A 19,105-nucleotide genomic window follows, 5' to 3' on the forward strand; every position below is an offset into this window, starting at 1 on the left:
CTATCCAGAGGAGTTTTTAAAATTTACTTTTTATTGTTGACAGTATTACAGCAGTCCCCCATTTCTCCCTCTCTGTCCCCCTCCACCCAGCTCCTGCCCCACCCCAGGCCTTCACCACACTATTGTCTGTGTCCAAGGGCTATGCACATATGCACATAAGTTCTTTGGTTAATCTCTTCCCGATGCCCCCCCACTCCCCTTCCCTCTGAGATCTGTCAGTCTGTCCCATGCATCCATGTCTCTGAACCTATTTTGTTGGTCAGGTTTTTTGTTCATTAGATTCCACATGAAATCATGTGATATTTGTCTTTCTCTGATTGGCTTATTTTGCTTAGTGTAATAATCTCCAGGTCCATCCATACTGTCAAAAAGGGGAAGCTATCCTTTTTTATAGCTGCATAGTATTCCGTTGTGTAAATGTCCCTCAGCTTTTTTATCCACTCATCTACTGATGGGCACTTGGGCTGTTTCCAGATCTTAGCTATTGTAAATAAGGCTGCTACAAACATAGTGATGCATATATTCTTTCTGATTGATGATTTGGAATTCTTAGGATATATTCCCAGAAGTGGGATCACTGGGTCAAACGGCAGTTCCATTTTTAATTTTTTGAGGAACCTCCATACTGTTTTCCATAGTGGCTGCGCCAGTCTGCATTCCCACCAGCAGTGTACTAGGGCTCTGTTTTCCCCACATTCTCACCAGCATTTGCTGTTTATTGACTTATTGATGGCAGCCATTCTGGCAGGTTGAGGTGATATCTCATTGTAATTTTAACTTGCATTGTAGTTTCACTGTGATGTTGAGCATTTTTTCATGTTTCTTAACCACCTGTATGTCCTCTTTGGAGGAGTGTCTATTCAGGTACTTTGCCCATTTTTTAATTTATCTGGAGGAATTTTTAAAGTCAGCATAGTCTAGTCCTTTCTGCCTAGTACAGTTACTCATGTTAAAATAGCTGGAGTAGCCACTAAACTAATACATATAGAGCATATTTCTAGGTAGAATTATAAAAGAAGTGGAGAAAATAGAATGTTAAAAGGAAAATAGAAAACAAGAATGTAAAACTCAATCCAAAGAGAGCAAAAAATGAAATAACTAAACAGAGAAAATAAGACAAATGGAAAGGACATAAGATGACTGAAATAAATGCAAATATGTCAATACTTGTTATAAATATAAATAAACTAAACTGTCCAGTTAATAACAAATATTGTCAAACTAGATAAAATCAAACTGTGTCATTTACACGAAACACAATTAAATATAAGGACTATGAGGGATTGAGGGTCAAAGAAAGGAAAGAGAGAAGCCAGACAAATAACAAAAACAACAAAGCTGGAGTGGCTATATGACGACCAGATTCTAAGACAATGCATTATGGGACAAAGAGAATCACTATGAAATAATAAGAAACTTACTTCACCAGAAAGATATAACAATTATAAACTTGGATATACTTAAAAAACACAGGCTCAAAATATATAAAGTAAAAATTTATCTAACCACAAGGAATAATTCACAAATCTACTATAATGGTGGAAAATTTTAACACATCTCAATTATGGTATATCAAGCTGAACAAAATTAGTAATAATATAAAAATATTTGACCTTATGGGACATACATGGAATACTGCCCCCAACAATTAGAGATTATACAGTATTTTCAGGTACACTTAGAAGACTTATGAAAATTGATTATGTGTTAGGCCATAAAGCCAGTCTGAAGAAATTTTAAGGATTGGAATAATACAGAGGGCATTCTCAGACGACAATCAATTAAGTTAAATTGATAACATAAAAACTCCATTTTACATTTGGGAATTAAAAAAAGAAACACTTCTGCCCAGCCTGTGTGTCTCAGTGGTTGAATGTGATCCATGTGCCAGGAGGTCACCGGTTAGGGCACATGCCTGGGTTGAGGCTTGATCCCTAGTAGGGGGCATGCAGGAGGCAGCCCACCAATGTTTCTCTCTCATTGATGTTTCTCTCTTTCCCTATCCCTTCCTCTCTCAGAAATCAATAAAAACATATTTTAAAAATTTAAAAAATAAACACTTCTAAGCAATCCTAAGTCACATAAGAAATCAAAATGGAAATTAATTAGAATAGCAATGTGGGGTGTAGTTAAAACAATACTTAGAGGGCCCGGCCGGGCGTGGCTCAGCAGTTGAGCATTGACCTAGGATCCAGGCGATCAGGGTTCGATTCCCGGTCAGGGCACATGACCGGGTTGTGGGCTCGATCAATGACTCTCGCATCGATGTTTCTATCTCTCTCTCCCTCTCCTTTCCTCTCTCTGAAATCAATAAAGATATATTTTAAAAAAATACTTAAAGGGAAATAGATATACTTAATTGCTTACATTAGAAGGCAGTGATTACCCAGCCAGCATGGCTCAGTGGTTGAGCATCGGACCATGAACCAGGTGATCATGGTTCAATTCCCAGTCAGCACATGCCCGCTTTGCAGGATCGATCCCCAGTAGGGGATGTGCAGGATGCAGCTGATCAATGATTCTCTCTCATCATTGATGTTTCTCTCTCCCTCTCTCTTTCTCTCTCTGAAATCAATAAAAACATATATATTTTTTAAAAAGGCAGTGATTAACTTAAGAAGTTAGAGGAGGAACAGCAACAAAATAAACCCAAAGCAGAAAGAAAAGAAAATAACAACAGACACTGGAGATATAAAATACATAATAGAAGCTCCACTAAGCCCAAACTTGCCTCTTTTCAAATACTAAAAAATATAAACTGACAAGATTAATCAAGAAGAGAGAAAAACAAAAATCACATAATCATGTCAGTAGATACAGAAAAAGCATTTAACAGATCAAGTATCCTTTCATGATAAGAAAACACTCAAGAAAATAGGAATAGAACTTGTTCAACCCAATAAAGCCCATCTATGAAAACCCACGGCTAATATACTTCATTTTGTGTGTGTCTGAGTTTTGGTTTTTTCCCCTCTTAACCCTCGTTACCTTTTTCACCCAGCCGCCCAACCACCTGCTAACATACTTATTGATGGAAAATGAAAAGCTTTCCCCTTAAGATTAGGAACAAGAAAAGGATGTCTGCTCTCACGTCTATTCAATATCATAGTGGAGGCTCTAGCTAAGTCAACTTGACAAGGAAAAGAAATAAAAGGCATCTAGAATGGGAAGGAAGAAGCAAAACTATTTGTAGATGACATGATCTTACATACAGGAAATCTTAAAGGATTCACTAAAAACTATTGGAACTAATAAATGAGTTTAGCAAGGTCAGCAAGATTGCAGGATACAAGATCAATATACAAAACTCAGTCTTGCTTCTGTATACAAGCAGTGAACAATCTAAAAATGAAGTTAAGGAAACAATTTTATTTACAACAGCATCAACAATTATAAAACACTTAGAAATAAATTTTAAAAATTATTTTAATGGTACAAGACTTGTACACTTAAAACTACAAACCATCACTGAAAGAAATTAAAGAAGACCTAAATAAATGCAAAGACAACCCATGTTCATGGATTTAAAGAGTTAATACTGTTAGGATGATAATGCTCCCCAAATTGATCAAGAGAGTCAATGCAATCCCTATCAAAATTCTAGCTGCCTTTTTCCTGTGTGTGTGCAGAAACTGACAAGCTGATCCTTAAATTCAAATGGAAATGCAAGGGAGCCTGAACAGCCAAAACAATCTTGAAAAAGAACAAAGTTGAAAGTCTCACATTTCCCAAAACTTATTACAAAGCTACATAATCAAGACAATGTGTTAACGGCATAAGAATGGACAAATAGATCAATGGAATAGAACTCAGAGTCCAGAAATAAGCCATTGCATTTACAGTCAATTGATTTTCAACAAAGGTACCAAGGCAATTTAATGAAGAACAGTCCTTCCAACATATGGTGCCAGAACTACTTGATACTCATACAAAAAAGAAAAGAATTAAAGTTGGACTCTTTTCTCACACCACATGCAATAATTAACTTAAAAATGGATCATTAAAGAGATAAAACTCTTAGAAGAAAATATAGGAGTAAATCTTCATGACGTTGGATTAGCCAAAGGTTTCTCAGATATAACACCAAAAGCACAAGGAACAACGACAACAAAATAGATAATATCTAAATTTAAAATTTTTGTGCTTCAAAGGCTACCATCAATAAAATGAAGAGAAACATACAATGGGAGAAAATATTTGCAAGTCATATATCTCATAAGGGACTTGTATCCAGAACATATAAAGAATTTTTACAACTCAACAGTGATGAGAGAGTCATTGATTGGCTGCCTCCTGCATGCCCCCTTCTGGGGATCGAGCCTGCAACCTAGGCATGTGCCCTGTCGGGAATAGAACCGTGACCTCCTGGTTCATAAGTCTCCTGCCCACACACTCTGCAGATCCAAGTGGCCTGGAGGGCTTAGAGTCGATAATAATGATGACAGAATATTAGTTCACCATATGCCAGGCACTTCACGTGAGTTATCTCATTTAACCCTTACCAGGATCCCTGGAAGCGCCTACTATTATCATCCCATTTTACAGATGGGGAAACTGAGGTAGGCAGATGAAGTATCTTGCTCAAGGTCACTGGGCAGACTGTCTTGGGACCCACAGAGTCCACCAAAAGTAAGCTTAACATTTGTATGAAGTCTCCTATTTTAAATATTTATGCAAATTATATATTTTTCTCCTTAATATACTTGCACCTGTTTTAATACAAAAAAATGCCCCCCCTACAAATTCTCCAGTAAAACTACCCTCCAGGTGGGGGAAGCCACTTGGTTTTCTCATCCGAGGCAGGAACCTTGGGCATGATGCTGGGAAGCCCAGTAGTGGATGTGGGAGCCCAAGGGAGGTTCTGATGTTGGTTCTCCGCCTCTGACTAGTGCAATTTTAATAAAAAGGACACCGTCATCTCCATCATTTACAAAAACTGAACAGAGAAGACACAGTCATCTTTTTAGCTTTCTGAGGTTTTCCGGTCCTCATCTTTGGAATCCAGCAGGTTACCCAAAGTATCCACTGAGACCACTCTCCACTTCTTTCCCATACTCACTCTGAACCCCACCTTGACCAAAACACCCAGGGAGATGTTCGACCAGGCACCCATGATCCCCATCCCAAGTCCCCACACCTTCCCTGAGGTTCCCATCTCCAGGTCTTTGCTCACACCATTCTTCCCACCTGGAATGCTCTCTCCACCTCCAAAATCCATCTTAATGGCAGCCCCCTTCATTGGGCCGTCCCTCATCCCTTCCTCTAACCTGATGGAAGCCTCCTATGCCTCCTCTGAACCTATCTGTCCCTCTCTTGGGACACACTCTAGTCCACTTTCCAACAGAAGTGCTTATGCAACGGCAGGATTTATATGTGATTACTCTCTGAGCCCTGCACAGCCTAACGTCTTGCACATAGCAGGCAGTCAATAAAAATTTAACGAGTGAATAGAACAAAGAGTCACCTTGTATTCCCACTAATCACAGCCGCTAGGGCTCCGTGGGCAGAATCAACCACTGAAAGGCGGCTCCAGGAAGGTAAGTTTACAGCCCTGTGAGACTAGAGCCAGGAGCTCTGCTCAGCAGGGAGCCCAGCCTCATTTTGAATTTGTCTGCTACCCGCTGCATTCCTCATCTTTTCCCACCAAACAGCTCTGCACCGTCTTCGATTCCCTCGAGGTCGTCTTGCTGGAATCACCTAGCCTCGCCAGCTTTTAGGGAGAGCACCTGGCAGTGTATCTCCTCTTAAGCTTCCATTCATGCTACTGTGCTGCGGAGTGTTCTAAGTGCTTGGTGGTCAACCGAGTGCAAAGAGGCGCTCCCCTCCCTCTGTTCCACCCTCCAGATGAAAAGCCCCACCCTGAACTAACACTCCTCCAGTCAAAAAGCAAGAAAATTGGATACCGAAACCAGGATATCATGAAATGATGCTCTCTTTGCAAGGGAAGGAGGGCTTACACCAGTTGGCCAGAGCACAGCTCACAAGAAGACCGGCCTCACCTAAGGCTTATTTAAAATGCAGACTGCCATGAGTCCCAGGTGTTCTGGGGTGACTGCCCTTGAGTTCCCAGGCCCAGGAGACCAGGGGCAGGGCTAAGGCCCACTCAACAACTTCTCACCACTTCGACCCCTGCCTGGCCTGGGCCTCCTACAAGTGATGGGGTCGACAGCAAAGCACATCTTGGGACGTCTTCACCTTTGGCCTGAATTCAAGCACCCATGGGAGGGTCCTAAAGAAAAGCACCTCTACCCAGCTAGATGATGCTGGCTTCAACTCTTCAGCTGGAATCTTTAGTGTCAATGACTTTACTTCAGGATAAAATACAGATGTCACAGGGAAGGGCTATATCACAGTTTTGAGAGCATTTCCATGGCCAGGTTTGGTGTAAGTGAAGGAACAGGTACCTCTCATCCCCTGGGGAGTCTGGGAGGAGTCTTTGAAGACAGTGGGCCTGTACAGAGCAGACTGGTTGAAGACAGAGCCGTCACCTGTTGCAGAGGCCACATCCTGGTCACCACCTGGAACTCAACCATTGGAGGAGAGCACCTACCTGGGGCATCTGGTCTATGCTGAACAGCCTGGGGAGCTTCAAGCTCAGCATCTTGAAGCCGGGATGGGAAGGCCAGTGAGTGGCAGCCGCTGTCACCAGGCCTCACTCAAAGATCGCACATGGCCTGGGAAGTCTCTGGCCAGCAGGTGTTGGGGCTGCTTCCCTGAAAAAGGAGCGTAAAGAAACCCAGTCAGTCTCATTAGAACTCCAGCTGCATCAAGACTTTCAGATTGTTTATGGGACATACTTTACTTGCAAAATAATCAGGCTTTCTCAGAACCAACAGCCAAACTCTCAGACTGCTGAGTCATTCCAAGAGCGCTGGAGAGAAGCGATTAAATCATACCATGGGCGATCATTAAATTGTAGAGCTGGAAAGGGCCGCAGAGGTCACCCAGTTCCCTCACGTTGCCCATGAGGGTCAAAGGGGTGGAGTAACTTCTGCAATGTTGCACAGCTAGGGGAGGGCCGGGACTGCTCGCTTTCCACTGTACCACGTGCCACCCTCAGGCAGATGGTGTGATTCCAAGTCTGCAGCCACCCTTGGGCAAAAGAGGACCAAGAGCCATGCTCCCAATCACCCAAAGAGAAGCAGCTCTTCCAGAAGGCTGACCAGGGCGCGTGTGCCCTGAGACACGAAAGAACCAGGCAAGGCAAATCCATCACACTTGTTGGAGACAGAACAACTCGGACTAACAAGGTTGTTTAAATGCAGGATTAAGACTGCTTAACAGCTGTGATTAATGTGAACTAAAGAAAACCAAGTCCTCAGGGTAGGCCTAAGAAACAGAAAAATACAAGCTGGGTTTAGTAAAGAAAGAGCAGAGCTCAGACTGTACCATACATAGTCAACGCCTCCTCTACCCGTTATTACTGGGCCAAAACCTGCCGCCTCCTTAGCGTCCCCCATAGGGGTTCTGTTGCTGTGTCTGAAGGCCCGAAGGCAGTGCCTGTGCCTCTCCTGTGGAACGAGCCACTTCTGTCTGCAGGGAAAGCTACCTGCCGAGGCCTAGTTCCCCACTGTTGGAGACGACCCTTAGGATGCTTGGAAACTCAGGTGTGCCTAGCTCATCCAGGGCCTTCATTAAATACTTAATTAATTCTGTTAAAGCAATGCTGTTCCTCCCCTGAACTTACAGTGTGTTTTGGCTTTTGTGGTTTGTTTATACTTTTGCTTCATATTACAGCTCTTTACGTTCTATGTGTCATCTGGAACTACATAGCAAGATTTATTGTATTTATGTTTCATTGTCATAAATTTGCTTTTTTAAAAACACTGATATAAGCATTACTCACAATAGTCAAAAGGTGGAAACAATACACATGTCCATCAGCAAAAGGATAAACATTTTGTTTATTTGTTATTTTGTTTAATTTTATATTTTACAGGCAGGAAAACTGAGGTATCCAAAAGTTAGGAGGCTTGCCCCCATTATACATGACTTGCACCTGAACTCCAGCCTGGGTGCAGCCAGGGTCAAATGCCCACCTCAGCAAAATTACAAACAACTTTCAAATAGCTCACTGTGAATTAAAACCGTGATTATCATGTCCATTAATGCAGTGTTTTCCAAACTGCGGGTCACAACCTGTCCGTGGATCATAAAATCGATTTAGTGGGTCATGACTAGCATTTAAAAATAGAATAGTATGGGAGATAATAGAACACAATATCAGTGTGTTGCCTAGAATAAAGATAAGTATTGCTCTGCTATATTATATATGTTAAATTATATATGTTTGTTATGTTATGCATGCCAATATTTGTGTACTGGGTTATAACAAAAGGTATTTCTTACGGAAGGTCACAGTCAAAAAAGTTTGAAAAATGTGCTACTGTTACAGAACACTTGTACTGATTACAAGGAGCTATGGCTTTTAAAAATTTCATCTAGAGTCACACACACCATGATGTGTCTATGGAGTTTGGGAGACCAACGCTTCCAGATATCTAGACAGAAGAATGGCTGGCCAAGAAGCTCCTCCTAACAGCCCTTGGCATGTTGTAAAAAGCACCCTGACCACCTGAGCTTGGAAAATGTTCTAACAGTGGAAGCCCAGCTCCTCAGAAGCCTCCTGATGAGGTGTGACGGGGGGAGGCACATGGGACTTGGGACCTAGGGTAGCCAAGGTCAGGTCTCCCCTGTACAGTCTCCTAGATATGACCTTGGCTGGGCTGAGTAATTCTCCCTGACTCATCATTGTCATCTGTAAAATAAGGATATTAATATCTACCTGGTGAGAGCTGTAAGGAGTTAAAAAAAAAAAAATGGATGAAAACATACTTATTACTACAAATTCTAAATAAATAGCAGTTGTGTTACTACTGCTTCTAATAGTAGTGCTGCTACTACTACTATAAATAGCAACACACTCAGGAGAGTGGCCCATCAGCTGCAACAACTCCCAGGATGGGGGTTTGTAACCTGAGGCCAATAAAATTATAGATAAAATTGTGCATGTGCACATGTGTGCTTGTGTGGACATGAACATGCATGTTTGTGTCACTGGGGTCAGGGTCATGGCCTTCAGTGTTGTCCCAATGAGCTAGAAAGGTTCAGGACCATTAGCCCCCTTTTAGTCCAGGAGTCACTGGGCCCGCTCTGAGTGGCGGGAAACAGGTGGACTCTCTGGGTCGTGTCTACCAGTCGGTAAATGAGAACAGTGTTCCTTTGCAGAAACCCGTTCCTGCACCCATTGCCCCACCCTGGAAACTGGCCCCGGGTCTGGGGAAGGCATGCCCTCAGCAGGTGTGCTCCGGAGAGAGTCGAATGTGCAGGCCACACTGGCCTGGCCCTCTAAGAGGAATGTCCACACCCAGAGTAACCAGCCCAGCCCCACCCATGGGGACAGTGAGAGTAGCTCTCACTGCAGACCCAGCTGTCCCCAGTACTGGCCTGGGAAGGCAGGCCAGGGGGACCCGGCAGGCACTGTCAGCCAGCTACTGAGTGGGGACACTGCCAGCACCACTACCACTGTGGGCCACCCAGAGTGAGCCAGGCTGGAGGAACAGCTGCTCCCAACCCCATCTCTGAAACTCCTGGGAATCTCCCCACTCTGGCCAGGCCTCAGGACTGTCCTCCACTCTTGAATATCTTCTCACTGTCCACTCTCTGGCTGCCTTCCAGGCCGAGCCCTCCCAGAAGGAGCCTTCCCCGTTCCACCTTCCTCCTCTCTCCTTTCCCTGAGCACCTCCAGACACAGTGAGAAGGTGGCTATCCCCGACTCTGGGTTAGGCAGATCTGGGTTCCAGTCCAGGCTTCTCCACGCACCAGCTGGAAGCCTTGAGCATGCTGCTGAACTTTCTCAGCCTTGGTCTCATCCCTAACTCATAAGCTGCATGGGTGAATTAAAATGATGTACACCGGCTTGCCTCACCTCAGTAAACAGCAGTTGTTATTACTTTGGTTACATATGCTCTGATTCTTTTAGGTGTGGTTGTTTTGGTGACCACAATTTAGATTTTTTGAAGAAGGGCCTACATCTGCTTTTATATAATAGAAGACACAATAAAAACTTGCTGACTGTTCTACTCAGAGGCAGCCCACTGGTTCATTTGTCCATCCATCCATCCATCCATCCATCCATCCATCCATCCATCCACCCACCCACCCACCCACCCACACTGAGTCTACGTGCCAGGCATTGCGTGGAGACCTGGGGATGCAGTGGTGTGACCACAAGCTGAGCCTTGGGGGAGCTCCTGCAGAACAAGGAGTTGAACAGACCAGTGACTCGGGGGTTAGATGCTATGCGGGTGATGAAAACAAATTTGTATGGAAACATGTGGGTGGGGATGGGGTCAGATCTGCAGGGAAGCAGGGGAGGGCTGCAGCTTTACAGAGAAGGTGACATTTGTTGTGAGCTTAGAGATCAGAAAAATCTGTCAGTTTGGATCTGTCAGTTTGGAGAGGACACAGCTGGCAGAAGAACCAGCTTGCTCTAAGGCACACAATACTGTTATAGGACAGCAAGTCACCCCCTTGAACTCCTTTAGCAGAGTGAGAGGGATGTGTCTTTGGGCTAACTGGGGGCAGATTTGGGGAGAGTGTGCGTAGGAGGTGGCAGGAGGGAGCCCAGGGTTCCCATGAGGGTGGGGGCAGCCCCACCAGGGAGAAGTTTTTTATTTATTTTCCTTCTCAAATGTTTTCCCATGCTTGCTCGCTCACCTACTTTCTTGCGGAGGCTGACATGTGGGCAGGAGGGAAGGGAAAGCTGGTGCGTGGAGGCATTCCACGGGGGCGCTCCTTCTCTCTGCCCTGGAGACCTCCACTCGCCTCTGCTAAGGACTCACCCGAAGCTCCTGCCACCCACAGCTGTGCTTGTCCTCAGCTCTCCCCTCTCTAAAACTGTACTTGCTGGGACACCTGCCCACTCCCCCCTGCAGCTATTGAAACTTGAGATTTGTCCCTTGCCACACGTTTACTCGGCAGGTAGTGAGTCCCCAAAGCACTCAGCCCAGTCCTAGGCACTGGGGAGATGCAGGTTCCCAGACTTCTTAGGCTTCTCTGAGCACCTCCAAGAGCTCACGTCTGGTAGAGAAATGAGACAGACCAGAAACTGTCCATGTGCAGAGGCAGGAAACCAAGGAGCAAAGAGAGGTGAGAAGAGCAGAACACAGAGCATGGTAGAGACAAGGAAAAGCAGGGGCAGAGTGGGATGAAAGAGTGTAGGAAGCAGGGACTCTGGGCTTCTAAAGTGTTTTAAAAATAACAGGATTTACTGTCATGGGGGATACATGACATTATCATTGATCAAAGCCCATCGGATGTACAATAGAGAGTGAACCCTAGTATAAAGTATGGTCATTAGTTAATAATAACATATTAATATTGGTTCATCATTTGTAACAAATGACCACATTAATGCAAGATATTACTAATAGAAGAGACTTAGGGGGGTGAGGGGCAGGGAAGAGCTCTCTGTACCTTCTGCACAATTTTTCTATGAACTTAAAACTGCTCTGAAAAACAAAGTCAATTAAGAAAAAAACAACAACTAGGCAAACATTTAAAAAAATCAAGGGACCTCACATAAAAACCTGACAAATCTGAAGACCTACAGCTCTGGGCCGAATTCACACACGGTGTCATGGTGCTCCTTCCCTCGGGCAAGTGCTCTCGGTTCTGGTTCTGGTTCTGGTTCTGGCGTGGGCAGCCCCCACGCTCCTGCCAGACTCAGCTGGGAGCTCCGCAGGTGGGGCCCTGGGGTAAGGGTCAGGTGTCCGATCACAGGGAGAGAGCTGGGGCCTTGGTGCGCCATCTCCCAGGGGCTGCTGACACCCATGAAGAAAGGGAGGAAGACCAGGGCAGTTTTCACACAGCTGAGTTTGATTTGCACAGATTTGCAGTTTAAAGATATGTGACCACGTCTTGGACGTGAAGTGGAGGCTACGGATCAATTTAGGAGGCAGAGAGACGTGAGTTTCAAAGCACAGACGGAGGACCCAAGAGAGGGCAAAAAGTCAGGGTCTGGAACTGATGGGGCACCGCTGACAAAGGTGGGGCGGGGCAGAGGGGTGATACAGAGGATTCACCCAGCACCTTGGTTTCCCTGGAAGATAAAGAATAGGAATTAAGAGAGAAAGGGGTGAGCCGGGCTTAAGGAGGATGAGGCTGGGGCAGGTGTGGGGCAATACTGGGGAACCAGGCAGGTGAGTGGCAGGGAAGACAGGAGTGGCTGCTGAGGGGCAGGGTGCTCATGCCATCTGCTTGGGCTGAAGCAGTCCCTGTGCTCTCCGCTGGCCCTGGGGCCGGGAGCAGAATGGCAGTGGACACCAATAAGCTCTATCACTTAGTCATTCACAGCACACATCTACTGAACACCCGCCATGTGTCCAAGGCCATGGCAGGATACGGGGATGGAGAAACAGGTAAGACAGTTCCATCCCTTAAGAGCTCACGTTCTAAGGTAGGAGGTTGGCACTAATAATTGACACAAAGCACATCTGATGAGCTGTTAGAACCAGATGCTTCTGGGGGAACACAGAGGAGGGACATTACACTAGGGAGTCGGGAAAGACTTCTCAAAATGAAACTTGAGCTGAGTCTTGAAAAATAAACAGGAGCACAGCAGCCACAGAGGAGAGAGGGCATTTTAAGCTGAAGGTGCAGCAGGAGCCAAGGCATGGAGGTAGAAAGAGTACACAATTTGGGGAGCTGTCCGAAGTTCAGCACAGGGGTGGCCAGGGGTGTGGAGTGGCAGGTGGCCAGGGTGGTCCTGGAGAAGAGCCCAGATGAAGACTCATTCCCTCTGAATGCAGTGGGAATGAATGCCCTAGGGGGCTGGGGAGTTAGGATTGGGGGTTCAGGGATGGTGATGGGAGAAAGGATAGTGAGCCTAGGTCAGATAAGGAGAATTCTAAGGAGTGGATGTCAGTCAATTTCAAATCCTGGCTCCACATTTACTGTGTGCCTCTGGCAGATTATCTAATCTCTTAAACTTGAGTGTTCTTATCAGTTAAATGAGGATAATGAAAGTATCAATGGCTCTTGTGAGGATTAAAAACCATGGGATCTATCAGAAAACAAGCACTCAATAAATGGTGGCTATTATCACCATTGCACCCCAAACCATCTGAATTCTGCATTAATGCTCCCTCATGCTCCCTCTGCCCTTGGTTTGTAATTCTGCATGAAAACAGACTGTTTCCCTCTGGCTCTGACCCACCTCCCTGGCTGGAGCTGTGACTAATGGGTGCTCGTCTGGGCTTCGGGGAGGGGTTGCCATGGCGACCTTCCAGCTTGGCTTTTGGACTCAGTGAGTGACCTGAACCTTTTCTTTGTTCTGGCTATTCCCAGCTATTCTAGATATTTACCACTAGGCGATTTGTGCACATTTGAAAAAGCCTGCATGATATTCTTTAGCACGTTGTAGAGAAAAATTGGAAACGATCCAAATTTCTGGCAAGACAGAGCTGGCTGGTTAAGTGATGGTACACCCATACAAAATTGTACTGTGAGGCTATTAAAAATGTTACAGATCTGTGGTTACTGACAGGAAATGTTGTCCTGACAGGTGTTAAATGAAACAAGCAGGTTATGGAACAGCGTAAACCTTGTAACACTATCTATATATAACTGTGTTACATTTAACAGCTTGTATTTATGGCCAGAAAAGTGCATGGAAGGATGTTCCCCAAAGTATGCACAGTGGTTCTAGACAGTAGTGGTCAGCTCTGGGGATCTGCTTTACTTTCTTCTTTCTAACTTTTCTATAACACTTGTTTGCCTAAATGAGCATGTGTGTTCTTCCTATTATTATTTTAGCAAAACAATACTATTAAAAGGAAATGAATGAATCAGTCCTCTAACCCTTGGCAGTCTTAAAGAAATTAGCTATGTGAGCTAAAGCACAGCAAGTTTGTACCACAAACATTTGCAAATCCATTGTAAATAGTGGCATCTCTTCACACACCTACCTGAGAAATTTGCCCTTCTCTGTCCTGTCAGGGGCAACAATGGCCTGGTAGTCCTCCATTCAGGGTAACTGGGACCCAGGTCCTAAAGCCAAATAGCTCATTTTGGAAAAACAACCACCTTTCCCAAGCCAATGGCTTAAGTGGACGCCCTCTGTCCTGACGATGGCGAAGGCAGAGGTGGGCAGGAGTGCCCTGCACTGGGAGCCTGGAAGGACATCAGTCAGTAGACACATACTGAGCACTTTCTGAGTGTCAGACATCTGATAGCCTTGGAGATACATGGAAATGGGGGCAGACAGAGGGCTGCTTCCATGGGACTACTGGCCTGGTAGATATGGGGCTCCAGGAAGGGCTTGGAAATCCAAACAGCTCCTCAGAGTTCCTGCAAGTCCCTGTTCTCCTGACTCATGGCCCACACTTTATGCTCCTACAACAAAAGCATTGGGTGCCAGAAGACCCTGTTCCTTAGCATATCCTCAAGCTTTCCACAGCTCAGGCCCAGCCTCGCCTCCCACCACCCTTGCCATATGCCGCACACACCACCACCGGTCTGTCCTTGCCTCCATGCTTTTGTACTTGCTGTTTACTCGGGTGAGACACCTCTTTCTCCACCATCTCTTCTTGATGAAATTCTACCCATTGAAGTCTAAATTCAAGTATCATTTGAAAGGGTCTATATCAGCCCATCTGCAAACTTCACAGTGAAATACCAGTGCCCTGGCTCCCTGCAGGTCAAGCCTGGCAGAGTCTGTCTGGTTCACTGCTGTGTCGGAAGTGCTCAGCCCAGGACTGGGCACCATATTACTGCTGAATGAACGCATGTTTGCTGAATAACTGGATGACTTCTGCCACCTCGCACACTCTGAACCCTAGAGGCAGGTTGTGGTTCATTTCTCTAGAACCTTCCATCCACTGGTTGCCATGCTCTATTCATGAATCTTGCACTTCAGCGCCAAAATGGTGTATTTTGCTTGGTTCAAACTTTTTTTCTAAATCTTAAAAAATATATATCTTTATTGATCTCAGAGAGGAAAGGAGAGCGAGAGAGATAGAAACATCAGTGATGAGAGAGAGTCATTGATTGGCTGCCTCCTGTACACACCCTACTGGGGCTCGAGCCCGAAACCCCGGCATGTGCTCTGACTGGGAATCAAACTGTGGTCTCCTGGATCCTAGGTTGACGCTCAACCGCTGAGCCACGCTCGGTTCAAAATTTTTAGTTCAGAATTTTTAAGATCTGAAATCTCAAATCAACTATAGAAAATGTAGGAGAGCCCTGGCTGGTGTGGCTCAGTTGGCTGAGCGTTGTTCCGTGCACTGACAGGTCGCTGGCTGATTCCCAGTCAGGGCACATGCCTGGGTTGTTCCCTATGGGTTCAACTCCTGGTTGGGGTGCGTACAGGAGGCAACCAATAAATGTTTCTCTCCTTCTCTCTCCCTCTCCCTCTCCCTTCCTATCTCTCTAAAGTCAATAAAAATATTTAAAATAAATGAATAAATAAAAAATGTATGAGACAATTGAGGAAATCTGAACACATTACTTTATAAGAATGAGAAATGGTCAGCTCTTACAGTGCAAGAATAGTATTATGGTTATGTTTTTTGTTTGTTCTTTAGAGAGTGGAAGGGGGGAGGGAGAGAGAGAGAAAAGAGACAGAGACACAGCAATTGGCTGCCTCCCATATGCACTCTGACTGGGGGTGGGGGGGGTGGGGGAGGATCAGATCTGCAACCCAGGTATGTGCCCTTGACCAGGAATGGAACCACACCTCTCCACTGTGCAGGCTGATGCTCTAACCACTGAGCAGCGCTGGCCAGGGCCGGTTGTTTTTTAAAGGGCCCTTTCATTTAGAGATGTGTACTGAAGTAATTACAAATGAAATGATATGAGGTTTGGGACCTGCTTCAATAGAATCTGCTTGGGAGCAGGGGTGGTGGGTAAGAGTAGATGTGAAAAAGACTGGCCATGAGTCGCCCGGCTGGCTGTGGCTCAGTGATTGAGCATCGACCTAGGACCCAGGAGATCGAGGTGTGATTCCCAGTCAGGGCACATGCCTGGGTTGTGGGTTCAATCCCCAGTTGGGGGCGTGCAGGAGGCAGCCGATCAATGATGACTCTCATCATTGATGTTTCTATATCTCTCCCTCTCCCTTCCTCTCTCTGAAATCAATAAAGATTAAAAAAAATTGTAAACAAAAAAAAGATTGGCCATGAATCGATGATTGTTGAGGCCAGGCATGGAAGTTGATTATACTAATCTCTCAATTTCTGTACAGTATATGTTTTTAAAAGGAGACAATCACAATGTCAAAAGCACCCCTGAAATGTGAAATGTATTGCGTTCTTCTCAGACATTGCACGGCAGAAGACAAAGCAGAAGTTTGTTGGAGGAATAATTATCACTGGATTCACAGACTTTAACATACGGAATATCAACGTGGCAGTTTTGAAATTGATACAAGAATCTCCATCTGAAGAAGAAAAAACTAAAGAACTTAAGGACAAACAGGAAATGCTTTAGAAACAAAAACTATGGCTCCTGATAAATAAAAGGCTACAGTGCAGGCGGGGGGGGGGGGGGGGGGAAGGCCTTGTCAGCGGAAAATATTCAAAGATATCTGACAAATATATCTTCTCACTGTTCCACAGTTAGGGTAGAGTCAAGAAAAGCTTTTTCTAGGAAATTTTGTAACATAATGATACTGCCAATGTCCTTTGAATGTAAGATTTTGCTTTAAAAGGGATCAAATAATATTTCATCTTCAATTTTTTATAGCTAAATTTGTGTTTTTGAAGTGTGTAGATTTTAATGTTTGGATTACTTCGTTTCTGTTTATCTGCTAATACAGACCAGAATTATAATATCTATTTTTACAGATTTACATTTACTTGATATTCTAAACTGTTATACATTTTTGTATTTAAAAATTATTAAATATTTGGTTTTACTGATTTAAAATTTTAAATACCTTTTTATACAAGAGTAAAATACAAAGATTTACTGTAGTACTATGTGATATATAGAGAAAGAGGACCCAGGTTATTCTACTCCAGTATAACTATTTCTGCCCACTGCCAGAGCTGGACAGGTGGGTGCTAGGCATCTAGCCCAGGGTCCTTAACTCTGATGTGCCTTAGAACCACCCAGGGAACTCTAAAACTTACTGTTTCCCCAGGCCCACTACAGCTCTGGTAAGTTAGGCTCATCACAGGTCAGGGAGGGAGGAGGAGCCCAGGGGACTGTAAATCACAGCCAGTGCTGAGCCGGCTGGGAGTCTAGGCCAAGGTGAGCGCAGACCCTACCCAGGGCTGGGCTGCCGCTGAGCCCTGTGGAATGAGGACCCGGGAGCCTATGCTATGGCTCCCTGGCCTCCAGGGTGGGTACAGTAGGCAGGTCCCTCCCCCCAGGCTGGGAAAAGGTGAAGTCCCTGCCAGGTTGATGGAAGGTGAATGCAGGCCCTGACTGTTGGGGCTCCCCTCCCCCAACAGGGAAATGTCAGGCTGCTGTGGTAGGCATGATCTTATCTCCACCCCCCTCCCAAGCTTCTAAACTGATCAGGAACTTAAAGTCTGAGATAAGGCTGTCTGCCTGTAAGCACCCAGACCCCACAGGAGGAGGAAAACGGGGGAGACCCAGTGAAGATGGGGCACCAGACACCTTCCCATATCCTGAGGAAGCAGGTCTGGAGGAGGCCATGCGGTCCCTGAGGGCAGAACCAAGACCCAACCCCGGGAGCCTTGGGGAGGTAGGCTTCAGTTCAAACCACAGAGGCCCTGTCTCCCATTGAGGAAGGGCCACTCCATGGGCACTGAGCTACCCCCCCGGGAGACGTCCAGGTGGAGTCTGGGGTGCTGAACCTTGGGAGGTGAGTCATGTTAGGGGTAGAGACAGAGGCCTGGAGAAGCTCTCTAGCAATAAGTCCCAAACCCAACTGTGCAAACTCAAAACCAACCAGGTGAGCCCAACTCAGGCTCTTTGCATCAGAATCCCCAGGGGGCAGCCTGGTTTTCAAGCTCTGCTGGAGATTCCCACACACTGCGGGTTCTGGAATGGCTGCCCTGAGGGTCTATGATTGTTCACCTTCACATGGCCTGGACTTCACTCAGGAGACGAGGCACTCAGGGCCCAAAGGACACAGAAGTACAGAGCTAGGGACCTGAACCAGCAGGGAGGTGGAAAGCAGGTACAGGGTGAGGGGCAGGATGGGAGGCTAGTGATGGTACCGAAGGAGATGAGTTTTGGGTTCAGTTCCATGTCGCCTCAGTGCTCGATGCTCAGGTCCTTGCTGAGCTGTACAGGAAACTATGGCTGCCCTCAAGGAGAATCCCTTCTCTCTGAGGAGACAGACACACTTAGTAATAAAACTGCGAGGGAAGTAATAAAACTGAAAGGAAGGAGACAGACTTTGAGAGACCACCTGCCTTTTGGACAGCTCCACCTGGGGTTTCATAGGTGCCTCGAACCCGAAACACTCACAGCTGGATCCTTCTCTGACTCCCTCTGCTTCGAGACACCCTGACCCTCATTCCTTGTCTGCCTGGAAATACCCACTCACCCTTCAGTGGCCACCCAGGGCCCCCCTCATCAGACCCCAGTGCACCTCACCTCCCATCTGCCCCCAGGTCACTGGGAACTCCTGTGGCATCCCTGCTCACCTCAGGCTGCACAGGTGCCCCTGGAGCACATCTATCCCCCTCCTGGGCTACAGGCTGGCACCTTGCTCACTACGGGGTCCCAGGGACCAGGCACAGCATCCGACATGCTGGAGGGTGCTCAAAACTCTGCCGAACAGCCTGAAGGAATTCAGAGAAGGGACCCAGAGAAAGGATGTTGGGGCAATCAGGGAAGGCTTCTGGAGGAGGCAGCGCTTGAGGTGGATCCCAAAAGGCAGGGATGACTTGCTTTGGTAGAGAAGAGGGAACAGTGCCCCCAGGGAGAGAAATTTTAGAGCAAAGGCCCAGAGCAGGGAAGCTGGCTGGCAGAGAGTGAGCAGAGAGGCCTTCTGGTGCTGAACTCAGAGAGATAAGATGGGAGGACAGCAAGCGGAGGGCACAGGGAGCCCACCAGGTCACGGTGCCCCCTGGTGTGTCTCTCCTCCAGGCCAGGGTGCTCAAAGCAACCTCCCTCCTCAGAG

At 46.0% G+C, this 19,105-nt stretch overlaps 1 protein-coding gene across 1 annotated transcript in view; it reads right to left on the bottom strand.

The window, feature by feature from the left end:
- PAQR5 (progestin and adipoQ receptor family member 5) overlaps positions 1-19,105 on the bottom strand; it is a 64,662-nt gene that overhangs the window by 30,233 nt on the left and 15,324 nt on the right. Inside the window, exon 2 of the mRNA XM_087820638.1 lies at positions 6,551-6,713. Within this exon, the coding sequence (XP_087676764.1) occupies positions 6,551-6,601 (51 nt within the window). The 5' untranslated portion in view covers positions 6,602-6,713. The remainder of the gene's footprint in view (positions 1-6,550; positions 6,714-19,105) is intronic.

This window comes from Miniopterus natalensis, chromosome 1 (genome assembly GCF_054644295.1).
Source record: "Miniopterus natalensis isolate mMinNat1 chromosome 1, mMinNat1.hap1, whole genome shotgun sequence".
In the NCBI taxonomy this organism is placed as follows: domain Eukaryota; kingdom Metazoa; phylum Chordata; class Mammalia; order Chiroptera; family Miniopteridae; genus Miniopterus; species Miniopterus natalensis.